General features: G+C 45.5%; 1 protein-coding gene across 4 annotated transcripts in view; it reads right to left on the bottom strand.

Moving 5' to 3' along the window:
• Positions 1 to 16,651, bottom strand: part of MTCL1 (microtubule crosslinking factor 1) — a 116,749-nt gene that overhangs the window by 88,268 nt on the left and 11,830 nt on the right. For all 4 annotated transcript variants that reach the window (XM_088833508.1, XM_055417187.2, XM_088833509.1 and 1 more), the window contains exon 3: positions 14,738 to 14,896. In XM_088833508.1, coding sequence (XP_088689634.1) covers positions 14,738 to 14,896 — 159 coding nt within the window. The remainder of the gene's footprint in view (positions 1 to 14,737; positions 14,897 to 16,651) is intronic.

Here is a 16,651-nt window from a genome sequence, read left to right as displayed (position 1 = left end):
TGCATTTATATGATCCCTTTCACCACCTGATAAAAGCCAGGGAGCAGGGCGCACCTTATCCCCTGCTCTGGGCACTGCTGGTCTCTAACTCTCCTGAAAAGAAAGACCCAAACATCTACCCCCTATTTCACAGGGCACCGTGGAGATGTTCTGCAAGAGGCTGAGAGCAGAGGCGAATGTGCAGCGCCTGCTGTCTGCCCGTCTTGTCGCCAGTCCGTCCCTGGGGAAATCTAATGATGAGCCAAGCTCAGACATTGCTGGGGAGACAGACAAATGAGATGTGAGATAGGAGACAAGAAGCTTTCCAAACAGAATCACCTGTGCAGCCCCTCATGATCACATCACACACACACACACACTCCCTTGAGAGGAAGAACTGGACTTTGTCGTCAAGGTCAGGGTCTTGTGGACAGCATGACACACCCTCCAGATCAGCTCTTATGCTTCCCTCTGAAGCTCCAGGGTCCGGGGCGGTGGAAGGACAGGGAGACAACCAGCCAGCCTGTGCATCTGCTGTCTCTTCAAGCCAGTGGAGCTCAACTACGGGTGACTTATCCCCCACCCCAAGGACACTTGGCTTTGCCCATAGACACAGGCACAAATGGGGAGGTGTCACTGCATCCAGTGGGCAGAGGCCAGAGATGCTGTTACACGTCCGACAGGGCACAGGACGGCCCCCCAAACACTGCAGAGCTGAGGTTGCTGACCCTCCCTGAGCAGACCGCACTGTAACAGGCGACAGGAGGTTATGCGGCACCTGGGCCCCTCACTCAGGGACGCTGTGAGTAACCTGGCTTAAAATAAATCCAAACAAATCTGAAAACCCTGCACCCGAGAACCCCTGGAAACAAAAGATTCTCCCAGCGACACTTTGAAGTTGAAAAGGAAGCGAGCGGCCCAACTGTGAACTCAGCTGGCCAGAAGGAAGGCGTCTCTGTTTCAGAGGGGTTCCAGGAGAACCATGTAAAGCCCTCCATCATTAAAGTGCTTGAAACACACGCATTAGAACAAAACAGACAGGCACGTGTCTTGCATAAAATCATATCTTCAAGCTATCTTGTTTCCGAGGATTCACAGGAAGTAATAAATGGAGGATTTTTTTGGAAGTGACTTTGTTTCACTCATGGAAGAAAATTGTTGCTAATCCCCATGAATAAGCACAGAGGATGGAACATACACAACTTCCTCACAGCCCCCCTCCCAGTGCCTCGTGCATCAGTCCTGTGGGCATGCCTAGTGCCCCAACATCCCATAATTTCCCCCTCCAGTTCCCAGTCCTGCTCAAATTCCAAGAGACCTCCAGCCCAAGAGAAGAGGCCATGTGTGATGGGAGGACCACCAACTGGGGGCTCCTTGAGGTCCTCGGGGTGAGTTTAGTCGCACAAGTGCAGGCCTGATGAGCAAACACGGTCTTGCCTGGGCGCCTGGCTCTGGTCTACATCCACAGACAGACAGCATCTGTGCTCACGTGCCAGCCATCTGATGAGTGCTCTCACGTTTTGGACATTCCCTCATCCCGGCCATTCTGCTGTGGGTCACACAAGAACATCTGCGATGTCGGGGGAAAAACCAGAGCCGAGCCTCCCACATGAGCAGAACTCCGCACAAAACCTGACCAACCCGAGGGAAGTGCCCTGGGGGCTCAGGCCTCCCACTCCTTTCTCAGAGGCTCATCCTAAGTCAGAGATTCAAACACTGGCGATCAACTGCTCAACAGGAAGACACTCTGCACAGATGCGTAAATACACATATAACTTGGCGCCTTCTCAATGCTGAATAATTTCTGACAACTAAAGAGAAAAAAATGAAAGTGGCTTCTTTGGCTCATAATCATACCACTCAACACTTGATGGTTCTCACTTGAGTTAGAGAAATGCCAAGAAAGTATACTTGAGAAACAGCCACACCAACCAGTCAGCGTCCTCTAAGCATTTCTGTTTCTCTGACTCTCGATTCCTCATTTGAGGATAAAAGTAACCCAAGTCATACAAGGTCACTAACAACACACACGGCATATAAATTTGACGGACTCCCACATCAAATGTAAATTTTAAAAAGAGAAATATTTGTCATCTATTCCTGTAGCACCTTGTGGCTCAGACGGTAAAGAATCTGCCTGCAGGACCCCTCTTACACTGTTGGTGGGAATGCAAACTAGTACAGCCACTATGGAGAACAGTGTGGAGATTCCTCAAAAAACTGGAAATAGAACTGCCATATGATCCAGCAATCGCATTCCTGGGCATACACACCGAGGAAACCAGAATTGAAAGAGACACACGTACTCCAGTGTTCATTGCAGCACTGTTTACAATAGCCAGGACATGGAAGCAACCTAGATGTCCATCTGCAGACAAATGGATAAGAAAGCTTTGGTACATATACACAATGGAGTATTACTCAGCCATTAAAAAGAATGCATTTGAACCAGTTCTAATGAGGTGGATGAAACTAGAGCCTATTATACAGAGTGAAGTAAGCCAGAAAGAAAAACACCAATACACTATACTAACGCATATATATGGAATTTAGAAAGGTGCAAATGATAACCCTGTATACGAGACAGCAAAAGAGACACAGATGTATAGATCAGTCTTTGGGACTCTGTGGGAGAGGATGAGGGTGGGATGGTTTGGGAGAATGGCACTGAAACATGTATATTATCATATGTGAAATGAATCGCCAGTTCAGGGTCGATGCATGTCATAGGATGCTCGGGGCTGGTATGCGGGGATGACCCAGAGGGAGGATAAGGGGAGGAGGGAGGTGGGAGGGGGGTTTGGGAGGGGGAACTCATGTACACCTGGGGCGGATTCATGTCAATATATGGCAAAACCAACCAATATAATATTGTAAAATAATTAGCCTTCAATAAAAATTAAAAAAAAAGAATCTGCCTGCAATGCAGGAGACTGGGTTCTATCCCCGGGCTGGGAAGATCCCCTGGAGAAGGGAATGGCAACCTACTCCAGTATTCTTGCCTGGGAAATCTCATGGACACAGGAACCTGGCAGGCTACAGTCCATGGGACCACAAAGAGTCAGACGCAACTGAGCAATGAAAACTTTTACACTTTTTCATTCCCATAGCACAAACTGGATGCACTTAACCGCCTAGGGGTGTTAAAATTATTCAGAAATATGTACTCTCACTACATTTGCATTACTTAAGAAAAATGTGAACGGTGTCCATTTCACTGAAATTCACAAACTCCCTTCATCAACAGCAACTGACAGGCAGACAGCCGCCCTCCAAGTTCTGAAAGACTCCAACGTGCCAGGAATCTGTGCTGAAGGCATAGGTGGGGCGGGGGTCTCACCTCTCTGGGGGAGTGAGTGTGGCCTAATGCTTATGGCCGCTCACACAGCATCTCTGCTTCTCACACACCGCAGTCTGAAAGGCCACCTGAATGCCCACAGGGACACAGGAAACAGGCTGAGAGGAGGCCCCTGCTCACAGGGACAACCGGTGTGGTACAACCACGGGGAGGGATGGACCCCTAAGCCTAGCTGAAGGTCCCTCATCACTGACCCAATAGGTGATCAGATGGCCCACAGTCATCGTCCAAGTACTTGACCTCGAGTGGAACCACAGGTCTATACGCATTGCCCTGAGGCACTCATTTACAGTCAGAAATTCCTTGCCAAGGGATTTTAAGACTGTTACAGCTTTTTCTCAAGGAAAAGATAAAGGTGATAAAACCTTCACTCATTCAACAAATATTTAGTGAGTGCTTGACAAGGGCAAGGACATGCAGACACACGAATATATTCAATAAATCAGAAATGCCACGGAGGGATCCTGCAAGACTCTCAAACTGCTGCTTGGAGGAGTGGACACCCACCCAGAAAGCACTTTCAAGATCTATACAGCTGAGTGGTCAAGGCTGCATTGGCAGAGATCAAGAGATCTGCACCACATCCAGAAATAGACCTACACACATACGTCCCCTGATTTCTGACAAAGGTACAAAAGTAATTCAACGGAGCAAAGACAGCCTTTCCAAGAAATGGTGTCAGAAAAAATGGAGGCTCATAGACAAAAAAAAAAAAAGAGAACCTTGACCTGAGTTTCACACCTTATACAAAAATGAACTCAAAAGGGACACCATGGATTAAATTGTAAAACGTAACACTTTCAGGAAAAAAAAACCACACACACACACACAAGGAGAAAATATTCAGAATCTAGGGCTAAGCAAAGAGCTCTGGAATTGATACCATAAAAGGAAATATTTATAAATTGAACTTCATCAAAATTAAAAACACTTGCCCTGGGGAAGACCCTGCTGAAAGGAAGAAAGACAAATGGCAGAGTGGGAGAAAATATTTATTAACCATATAGCCAACCAAGGGCTAGTATCTAGAACTCTCAAAACTCAACAGTTAAAAAAAAGAGAAATCACACACACACAGTAAAATAACCAAGCAAATCTAATTAGAAAATGGGCAAAAACCATGAAGACACCAAAAAGGACATGAAGATGGTGAATGCAACACGAAAAGATACCAATGTCATTAGCCACTAGGGAAATGCACATTAAAACCACAATGATGCATTACCTATGAGAATGGACAAAATAAAACAGTGACAATGCCAAATATTGATGAGGATGCAGAACAAGGGAGCACTCCTGCACCCCTGGTGAGAACTTTAAGTGGTGCAGCCACTTTGGAAAATAGCAAAACAGCTGGGCATGTTCTTTAAAAAAAAAAAACAACGAAATATGCAACTCCTATATGGCCCAGGAACCAAGCAACTGTATTCATACAGCCCTGAGCTGGAAACAACTCACATGTCCTTCAACTAGCGACTGGTTAAACCCCTGTGTTGCATGGTCACCATGGACCACCCCGCAGCTATACAAAGGCACAGACCATGGATATGTACATAATCTGGGTGATCTCGAGAGACTGATGCTGAGCGAAAAAGCTAATCCTCGGAGGTTACATGCTGTGTGTCTCCATTCGTGTCATAGTCTTGAAATGAGAAAACTATGGAAACGGGGACCCAGCCGTGGGTGCCAGGGGTGCGTGATGGGGCAGGGACAGGAGGGGAAGTGGGCGTGGTCATGGAGAGAAGCGGGCATGGTCATAGAGGAAAGTGGCTGAGGCCATAAAAGCTCCAAATGAGGGACCCCAATGCTCAGGAAACCTGAAACCATTCTGTACCTTGACTGAATGAACCTGACACCCTACTTTTGAGATCATACCAGAGTCTGAACTGGATAAAGGATACATGGGACCTTGCTGAATTATTTCTTACAAACTGCAGGAGAATCTCCAATGGCCTCAGGAAAGAGTTCAGAGAGAGGGTGCTGGGAAGGCTTCAAAGAGGAGGTGGCACTTCTGGGAGGATCTTCAAGGTGGGGCCCCATGTCACTAGTAAAGGTGAGACTTAGGTATAGCCTGGAGGGGTGCAGAGGGAGGGGGCGTGCCCTTTCTCATCAAAGGTGAACTCTGCCCTCCTTCTTCCTATAATTTTCTCAGTAGACAAGCAGCGCAATGGATACTTTCAGAAGCAGAAATTCATTTTATAGAGAGGCATGATGAGTCAGAAAAAGACATGGATGCCCTTCTTCATGGACCCCCTGCTCCTCCAGCGGCTGCCCCAGTGGTACCCTGGCCTGGGGGCTGCACAGAGCTTCCTTCCAGTGCATACCCAGCCAGCAGCCTCTTCCTTGCACGCACACAGCGCAAGAGGCGGCCAGGTTCCAGCTAAGGTCCAGAGGACAGAGGAGGGCTGCTGGGGCAGAGGCCTGGGTCAGTCCAGCCTGGCCAGGACCATGGTGAGGGGGTCACTGACCTGCATTTGCCTCATAGAAAACAGGCAATTTAATTCCTGTCCTGGTTTCCACAAAAAATTGCTCCACGGCTAGGCCCAGGGACCAGCACAGCCCTCAACAGGCCCTCACCCAGCCTTCCAGCAACAGTGAGTCAGCCATTAGCACTATTTATGGTTGTTTAACTGCACACACACCCCGCTTCTTCCCAGACACCAAAACGGTGCCATTTACAGCTGAAGCCTTCAAAGTGGCTCCTGCCAAAGCTCCTTGTGGCTGCTGCTGCTGCTGCTCACCCTCTAGCCCCTGAACTCTGCGTCCCCCACCTGGGGCCCATGCCCTTGTTGATGGGGCTCTAGTCCAGTTCCACCCCTGCTCTCGGGTGTGGGCAGGACACAGGAAGACTGTTTCCCAGATCCCTGTGCAGACACTGTACACACACGCACACACATACATATGCCCTAACCCTAACACACACACGCACCCCAGGCTCTTCTCAGGTCTCACATTTGGGAAGAAGACTTAACCAGACAACCTGATTCACCCTGCTCCTCTCTCTCATCCCATGTCACCTCGCTATTAAGGTAGCAGGCACATAACCAGGGTCACTCAGGACACCAGACTGCTCTCCCTGTCCTGCTCTTCAGCTTGTTATCCTGTCCCCGAACTCAGCAAAGGACAGCAGGTGCTGCGTGTTCCCTGAGGCATCCACAGAGGCCGGCTGCCTCGTCCACACAGCCTGCTCTTCCTCCCGTCCACTGCTGACTGGCCAGGGCTGAGGCCTGAGTGAAGCCACAGAGACTGATGACAAAGTGGCCAGGGTCTGGGTGGCACCCTGCACGAGGACTCTGCCCAGAGATGCTTCACACAGCCTCACCCACACACATCTTTTCCTTACAAGGGGGACCATGAACTCTGAACCTACAGACAATGCTATTTCATTAAAGCGTACCATAAGAGCAATAAAACCGTTTATTATGTTCGTACACCTTTGTTTCCAGACTTTATGGCTGCCTGAGTTTATTATGACACACAGAGAAAAGCCCTCACCCACTGGGTGAGAGAAACGAGAAAGACCGTCATAGTCTGTTCGGGCTGCTCTACAAACACCAAAAACAGGGAGAGCTTCGAGAACAGACGTTATTTCTTACAGTCCTGGAGGCTGAGAACTCCAAGATCCAGGTGCTGCCAGATTCGGTTCTGATGGGGACCCACCTTCTGATTCATAAGACAGCCGGGTCCCCCTGGGTCCTCACATGATGGACAGGAGAGGGCCCCTGGACGAAGTCCCTCTGATGAGGACTCTGATCCTCGGAAAGTGGGTGGGGCTCCGCTCTCATGACCCAGTCACCTCCTGAAGGCTCCACCTCCTCATAGCATCAGATTGGGGATTAGGATTTAACCCGAGTCTGGGGGTGACACAGACATTCAGCCTACAGCAGACACCCAAGAGAAGACAGTGAGGAGGCGGCAAGACGTGGAGAAGCTGTTGCTAAGGAAAGGTTCTGAGGTCAGCGGGGGTTGGGGAGCCACAGAAAGAGACAGGAATACAAGTGATGGGTCAGGAGACGGAGGACGCGTGGGGTCGTTCTGGGGCCCCAGGGCTGCAACCCGGGCGCTTCCGCTGAACCCTGGAGGGTCACATCCTGTTTTGGCAACACTGCACAGGGAGCAAACGTGAGCCCTGCCCCCCAGTAAACAGCTCAGAATGCTGGAGAAAATGTAACGAGCAAACATTTTTGCACAGCTGAACTCACACACACAAAGAAGAAGATTCCCCAGTGTCCACGACGCCCAAGGGATAACCAGAGCATGAGCACAAGGGTGTGTATTAAGAGGGGGGAGGGGAAGCTGAGAGCTACCAGAAATAGGCCAGGGGCGTGAGAAGAGGCTTTGATCAATGCGCCGGAGCAACCCACTGCAAAGACGCACCCTTCCTGAAAGGAAACTAAAAATCACCCGGGGATGGGGACAGTAAGCTCCTGCTCAAGACACTGGATGGTGGGGGAAAAAAATCTCCTTTGAAATATGAAAATACCCTAGGTCTATGCCACATGCAAGTTCAGTGTTCAACTGACACACCCATTTGGTACACAGATCCATGAGGCCAAAATTAAGAGTTGTATTTGGACCAATGATACCACCAAGGCCTCCAAAAAAGATCAACGTCAAAACTCACTAGGAGGACATTTCAGCAAACTTCATGGAATTCCCACTCAGAAGGGCTCATATCCACGTAAAAGTCACCAGATCTAAACTGAACACCAAGAACTTAAGATAAACAGAGCAAACTGAAAAAGACTATGACTTTAAAACGTTTGAAGATTTTAAATCTTCAAGCAAGAATTATGTGTACGTGTGTGCTCAGTTGTGTCTGACTCTTTGCAATCCCATGGACTGTAGCCTGGTAGGCTCCTCTGTCCATGAAATTTTCCAAGCAAGAATACTGGAGTGAGTTGCTATTTTCTTCTCCAGGGGATTTTTCCCAACCCAGGGATTGAACTCTCGTCTCCCACATCTCCTGCACTGCAGGCGAATTCTTTTCCACTGACCCACCTGGGAAGCCCAAGAACTATGAGATTATGAGAAAAAGATAATACATGAAAAAGATCAAGCTTTTTTAAACTTCTGGAATATAAACTCACTGAAATGAAAAGTTAGTGGATGAATAAAACTAATTACTATGTAAAGAAGAGAATAATCTGGATAAGAAATGAAGAAATTATCCAGAATGTACCATACAGAGATAAAAATGCCTTAAAAAAATATAGGTGGGTAAGATGGAGGATGGAGTAAGAATTGCCATCATAAGAACGTCCCACAAAGACTAATAGGAAGGAATTCTAGAAGAAACACAGAGGATGGGAAAGAAACATGATTCAAAGAGACAGTTTCATTATAGAACACTATTCAAAGAGTGAGAATTTTTCAGATTTTTGAAAGCCACATGCTCAGACTGACAAACAATGTTGAGTCAAATAAAAATAAATTGAGATACATCTTATTCAAATTGCAGAATACCAAACACAAAGAGAATAGCATAAAAGTAACCAGGGAGCAAAGACAGGTTGTCTACCAAAATGAGAGGATCTGACAGCAGATCTCTTGATAGCACAACGGAGTCAAAAGATAATAAAAATATTGTCTTCAAAGTGTTAGAATTCGATACCCAATAGCTTTCAAGACTGAGTATGAAATAAAAGCATATTAGACAATATCGTTTACTGCAAAAGGAATGACTAAAAGATATATTAATAGAGCAGTGAGAAGGAAACTGAATTTAGAAGGAGCAACACTCAAGAAGCAATGATAGCAGGTTGGAAAATGTGCAAATGAATCTAAATAGCAGCATGAGTTATTAGTCAACTTGGGTGGGAGCTGATTTTAAAAAGATGAAACCAGAATGGTACTAGATAACAACAGTATGAAAGATAGGCATTGAATGGAGTTGAAGCTTTCTAAGATGCTTGCATTATTCAGGAAAAGAATATGGATAGTGATTAGTTTGGGATATTAAGACAAACATACATGTTAAAAACTTAAGTATCATCAAAAGGGTAATATAAGGTATGGTTTCCTAACTAAGAGTGAGAACATAGAATTGCAAATTTAATGAAAGAGAAATCAATATTAAAAACAGAAAAAAAGAAAAAATAAATAAATAAAAACAGAAAAAAAGATGGTGAGCAGCCTTTCCCTGCACCACCACCACTCAGGCCCCTCCCTAGTCTGTCCCTGCCCTCCAACCCCTGGGAGCAGCTGGGGTGGGGTCCCCTGGGCCTTCCCTCCTGCTCCCCTTTCTTTCTGCTCACTGTTGTTGCAGCTGGCTGTAATGCTTTTTAATAAAAATGTTTTTAAAAAGACAAAAAAAAATAGAAAAAAGAAAAGGAGTGGAAGACAGAGGCCATAAAACACAATGACAGAAATATGTTCAAACACATTCATAGCCACGAAAAATGTAACTGGATTAAATTCACAAGTTTTGAAAAAAGAGATTCCCAGATTCCAGTTTTTAAAAGGTAGGTACAGTCCATTCACAAAATATACAGCTAAAACATACTAGTGTAGAAATATTAGAAGAGAATCAGCAAAAAGTCTACATGAGGTAAATAAAAGAAATTTGCTAAAACAAATTTGGCATGGATGATAAAAGCAGACAAAGTAGGCTAATCAGGAAAAAAGCAAGACATTAGAATAAAGAGGTCATTATGAAATGATAAAGGGAACAATTCATTACCAAATAAAGGTTCTAAATCTTTATGAATTCATATTCAAAATCTATAAAGCAAAGTTTGACAGAATATAAGAAAATTTAAATGTAAAATTATAATGGGTGATTTTAATATACCTTTATCCTTAGGAGATATTTAACACACAAAACTATAAAGGATACAGAAAATTTGAACAACACAATTAATAAGTGATCTGATACACATTTTTTTCCTAATTGTGGCAATCTAGTAATGGATTTGAACTTACAAACACCATTAAAAAAAAAAATAGAAGAGAACTGAAAATACCAGAATACATCCCATATGGCAAAAAATAAGCATTACTTTGTAAAAACTTTGATCTGTATATTGAGTGATGATATAAAATGTCCTTTCTGCTGTAAGTATAGTTGAAGTTGGAAAGTCTTCAATCTAATGGATTCAGAGTCTTCATCCCAAAATTGGAGCATACATATTCCTCTCAAGCATTCGTAAAACTGTTACAAGGACTTCCCTGGTGGTACAGTGGATAGGAGTCTGCCTACCAAGGCAGGGAACATGGGTTCAATCCTTGATCCGGGAAGATTCAACACGCTGCAGAGCAACTAAGGCCGTATGCCACAGCTGCTGAGCCCACCAGCCCTAGAGCCGCTGCTCCACAATAAGAGAAGCCGCGGCAATGAGAAGTTCGTGCGCTGCAACAAATAGCCCCCACTCACTGCAACTAGAGAGAACCCATGCATAGCAAGAAAGACCCAGTGCAACCAAAATAGGTTAATTTAAAAACAGAAACAGTCATAAAATCTGATCATTTATTTGGCACAAAGGAGTCTCAGCCAAACCCACAGAATCAATATCATGTCCTGAATAGTGATGAAGGATGTCCCACAAGAGCTATCTGACAGCTAGTTGGTTCCCTGTGGCTCCATCCACCAACCCTAGTTCCCAATTAAGATCCAAAACTTGCCCCTCTCTCTCTTGAAAGTGACAATTAACTGGCCAGTTATTATTTGTGTCTAGTGTGTATTTAAGAAACTTTCTGGTAGAAAGAAAGAAATACAGTGAAAGCACTTAGGTGATCTGTACGAAGCTGAAAGTCAACTAAGGTTAACCGTTTCAACCTTTTTTAAATATTCCACCATAGACTACTAGAAGAAGAAATGCACCCAAAGGGGGGGTCAAAAAATTAGAGTTTTGCACAAGTGAAGGGGATTATGGGAGTCTGGGTGCATGGACATGATGTGAACAGCACAGGAAGTCAGCGAGCTGGCTGATTAGGAGGGACAATTCCAGAGGGTTAATCCTGCCAGCCCTCTTTAAGCATCTCCTCTATCTGTGGAGAAAGTGACACACCTCTAGGAGGTTGGAGGCCCAGAGGGCATGTCTCTCTTCATCCTTCTCAACTGCCTTTCAGTTCACTGCAGGGTTTAGTGTCTTGAGGGTGGGAAACCAAGATGAACCAGGCAGGAAAGGACCTGTGTCATGCTAAAGGGCTAGACCACAGGCCAAGGCAAGTTTGTCTGTTTAAGTCATGTGCAAACTGTCAGATTGGGGGGGATACAGAAGGTAAAACAGAAGAGGGGGCAGTTAGAAGTGCTGCATCCTTAATGTGGTGACCGGAGTGTCAGCCCTCAAAATATTCATTGGAGAGATGGGTGAAAGGACGGATAGAAGAAAGTCACAAAGTTTAATTGGGGTTAAAATAAACTGTCTTAAAGTGTACAGGCCAGTGGGCTTTGGTACATTCACAATGTGTGCAAACCACCTCCACCCAGTTCCAAAACATTGTCATCACCCAAGAGGAAACCCCAGTGGGTCTCCCTCCTCGCCAGCCCCTAACCTGTTGTCTTTGGATTTACCGATCTGAACATTTCTGATAAAGGTACTCGTACAACACCTGGCTTCTTTCACTTGGTACAGTTTTGAGGTTCAACCCTGTAGCACGTACCAATGAGAAAGAATTTCTAAGACCGTGAACTCAGAGCAGCAGGCTACTGAGGGTGGGGAGCAGGAAGGGTAAGGATAATTGCCAGCCCTTCAGCCTGGGTGACTTAAAGGACAGTGGCACCATTAACACAGCCGGGAAGACACAGTGTGGTGCAGGAGGGGCGAAGGGGACAAGTCTGTCCCTTCTGTGTGTTTTTAGAGCGCAGAGACACCCAGCCTGGAGGAGGCCCCCAGGCGCTGGAAGCACGGTCTGCAGAGCGAAGCCGCAGCCGCGGAGCCGAGGAGCGCGGAGATCCTCCCTCTCACCGTCCTCCGAGGCCGGGGCGCAGACACATCCGCACCCAGGCCTGTGGTGGAGACGCACAAAGCGCCCTGGACTTAGAATGTGGCTCATCGTTCATTTACCAGCCCTCAGGGGTGAACGATCACCAGCACGGCTCAAGACGGAGAAAACACTATCCTCCCTCCAGAGCGAAACCCACGGCTAAGTCTGTTCTGGCTTTGGTACAAAGGAGCCATTCACCGAGACCCCGGCTCGAATGTTCCGATAAGCATCTCCGGCGCCACCTCTGAACCGGTGCACCCCGCTGCATCCAGAAGGGCCCACCAGCCCCCGACCCTCCTCAGACTCTCAGTCTCCCGACTCCTTGAGCGTTTCCGTGTCAGAATGCGGCCCCACCAGTCTGACTGCACTCTGGAGGTAAGAGCAGCGATTGTGTTCCAGATGAGCGACCCCTCTGAGTAATTTTAAGCCGTAAAGAAAGGGAGGGACAGACCCTCTCCACCCGCTCCTCACGACCAGCCTGAGCCTCCAACATCGGTGGTCATCTCTCTCCCCAGAGAGCTATTTGTGACTTGATGTCAGGTCCTTCACAAATCCATTTCAGCTGGGGCAAAAGAATCCCTGCCTGCTTTACATACACATATTTACTTATGTATATAGTTTATATATTTATACACAAACGTTGTTGTTGTTTAGTCACTAAGTCATGTCTGACTCTCATGCGACCCCTGGACTGTAGCCCATCAGGCTCCTCTGTCCATGGGATTATCCAGGCAAGAATACTGGAGTGGGTTGCCATTTCGTCTTCCAGTGGATTTTCCCAACCCAGGGATTGAACCTGCATCTCCTATATTGGCAGGCAGATTCTTTATCACTGAGCCAATAGGGAAGTCCATACATAAAACATGCATGCATATAAAACTTACAAAATATACTTTAAAGTTGTCTTTTGTACCCTCAAGGTCAGGTTCAAACTGGAAATCTCGAGAAAAGAAACCATTACACCCTGCCTCCTAGTAAACTCGGACCAAAGAGAAAAGAGAGAAGAAAGTTATTAGGATGCATGAGTGCAGAGGGGAGTGGTCACAACCAGAGGAGGGTAATCAAGCAGGACAGAACCTTCCAGGCTCCCCATCTCCTCCTCTGTGAAGCTCTCACCTGCATCCCCCACTCACTTGGAAAGTCCCCGACAACACTTGGGATCCAGGCCCTTGTGGGCACCCCCACAGTGACCCAGACAGACAGAACCTGGCCCATAGAGCCCAAGTCCCACAGGGCCATTCGCGAAGGGGGACAGTGACAAGACAAAGAAATAGAACATGCAGTGTTTTCACAGAAGTGGCAACATACACAGAATTTACACAAATCCATATCATGTTGTCTCAGTAAACACCTTGAAGGCAGGGCATCTGCCTCCCCAGGGCCCAGTCCAGGGTCTGAGTGAAGCGTGGGTGGAGCAGTAGATGGATTAGCAGCTGAATCAAGAAGTGAATCCAAAGGAACCATGAAGTGCTAAGTGTTGGCACGTAATATGCTGGCTTTTTAGCCATCATCTCAAACCCTCACCACCATTTGTACCTTCATCAATATGCAGGATATTTTCCAAGAGGACATTCAGCTTTAATCTTATACTGGATGTCAGCAACAAAACGGGATTTGCATTACCGTTGCAAATGAAAAACAAATACGCATGCATTGTCTAGACTGCTTTGCTAGAACACATTCACTCCCTAAAATGTAAAAGAAATCTATATTTAAATCATATTGGCTGCATAACAGACACAGGCAGCACACACCCACATCTGTTGACACAGATAATGGACAAGCATAACATATTTTCCAGCTCATTGGAAGAGAAGGCTCTCGAGAAAAAAGAGACTGCCTAATTTTGTATTCTAGTAATAATACACCCCACATGGACCCATAAAGGGAACTAACAGCCAGCTCATTGGAATGGAAATTATAAAAAAAATAGCTTGAGACCAGAGTTCAACAAGCCTTTTCCGTAAAGGGTCAGAGAGCAGATATTTCAGGCTTTACAAGCAACACAGCCTCTGTCACATCATCTTTGCTTTTTCAGGTTTGTTTTGTACTTTTTTCCCCAACTCTATGAAAAAGGTAAAAACCATTCTTAGTTTCCAGGCCATACAAACAGTAGCTGGCCGTCCCCTGCCTTAAACCACAGTAAGACCAGGACACTTAGAAGCCACAGAGCAACTAAGTTCATGCGCCACAACTACTGAGCCGGAGCTCTCAAGCCTGCATGCTGAGACCACTGAAATTCGCTGGCCTGGAGCCTGTGCTCGGCAATGAGAAGCCACTGCAATGAGAAGTCTCCGTACTTCAACTAGAGAACAGCCCCTGCTTGCCACAACTAGAGAAAGCCCACGTGCAGCAATGAAGACCCAGTGCAACCAAGATAAAAATACATTAATTAAATTTAAAAAAAAAAAAGAATAGGACATTTCGGAGTCCCATGTTCACAAGGGGCAAGCCCCCATCCACCTGACTCACCTCCTTCAGTCTCTCCAGCTCGTTCTGCAGGGCCTGCTTGGATATCTCCACTTCGATCATCTGCTGTCGAAGAGCTTCATTCTCGTCTTCCGCTTTAGCTCTCTTTTCCTCCACGGTTTCAAGTTCATGGTGCAATCGGACCGATACGTCTTTAGCCACCTGCATCAACCCACAGACACAGTCATCTGATGGGAAGCCTTCTGTGCTAAGGGCACCTCCAAACCACTTCAGAGGCAGAATCACTAAGGAATATTGTGTTACACCAAAGAGCAAAGATCCTGGCAATGTTAACAAGCCTATATTTAAAGGAAAGGGTATTCGTTTAAAACATGAAATCCACATTAAGGGGAAGCATGACTTTCATCTGGATTAAAAGGCCACTTGGCCATAGCCCTGCTCCTTCTGGAATATTGTTTAGAATGCCAAGTCTTCCCAGGAGCACATGCTTTAAATGATCAATTAAAAATGATCATTGGGCCTATGTCCACTGGTTAAGAATTTGCCTGCCAAAGCAGGGTACATAGGTTCAATCCCTGGTCTGGGAAGACTACACATGCCTCGGTGCATCTAAGCCCATGCACCACAACCTCTCAGCCTGTGCTCTACAGCCTGCGAGCGGCAACTGCCAAGCCCACATTTACTGAAGCCTGTGCACTGAGAAACTTCTCTGCAACAAGAGAAGCCCACACACTGCATGTTGGATCAAAGAGTAGCCTCTGCTCTCCACAACTAGAGAAACTCATGTGCAGCAGAGAAGTCCCAGCACAGCCATAAATAAATAAAATGAATAACAAATAATTTTTTTAAAAATCATCAAATAAACATTTCTGTTTCTCAAAATAATTTTTTAAAAACCCTACTTGCTTAAAAAAATAATTCTGTATTCAGTAGATACTTAATATAGTCAGGTTTTAAATTGCCTACTCTGGTAAAACATTCGAATGCTATAAAGGCAGTTCAACATTTTCACTTTCTAAAAGGAACTAAGGAGATTTTGTAACAGAAATATAAATCACCTTTACATCACACTGAATGACATCTTGTTATTGGTTTATAAATCTGAGTTACAAAGATTCTTTTCCTGTTATCATAATGAAAGGCTAAATGAGATTTCATAGGGACTCTGATAATAAGAAGGACATTATACATAATTCATCTCTAGATAAATGATTTGATAACTGGGGCAGGAGAGAGGCCTCAGTGGAAAGGAAAAATGGAAGAAAGTCTGGGATATTTTCACCTTATTCCCACTTCTGCCAATGATTCTCAGAGACACTTTAAACAGTTATGACCCTATTTCTCTTTCAGTTAAGTCACCACTACAAGTCTTACTTGGATTATGGTAATTTCAGCATTTCTGCACCCTAGAAACTTAAAATAACAAACAATGTTAAGTGACTAAGGTCAACTTTTTAAAAGTGGTCTTTGACTAAAATTGAACTGATAATGAATCAATTTTTAAAAATATTCCAGATCTTTAGGAGTTTCTGCACAATTTCTAAAGAATGATCAGACCAGTGGGGGCAGGTATTCTTTTTTTTTTAATTGAAGGTCTATGATTTATTTATTTATTCTTTTGGCGGGGGTGGTTTAAGATTCCAGTGCATATGGGGGATGTAAATCTCGGTCTGTCAAAGCCATATGACTATACACACCCTACAAGCCATCAAATGACAAAGAATGTTTAAGCTAAAATCTGCTGAAAGAAACACTAACAGAACATCAACAGCATGTGTACACGGACTTCCCTGGTAGTCCAGGGGTTAAGAATCCTTGCACTGCAGGGGATATGGGTTCCATCTCTGGTCTGTAAACTAAGATCCCACATGCCCTGGGGCAGTAACTGGAGATTTCATGTGAGTGAATGAGTGAAAGTCACTCAGTCGTGTCCGACTCTTTGCCACCCCATGGACT

This window comes from Moschus berezovskii, chromosome 28, assembly GCF_049115385.1.
Source record: "Moschus berezovskii isolate FMDL1 chromosome 28, NW_MosBer_1.0, whole genome shotgun sequence".
Classification (NCBI taxonomy): Eukaryota; Metazoa; Chordata; class Mammalia; order Artiodactyla; family Moschidae; genus Moschus; species Moschus berezovskii.
The sequence above is the reverse complement of the archived record's forward strand: the minus strand, read 5'-3'. Positions and strand labels throughout refer to the sequence as shown.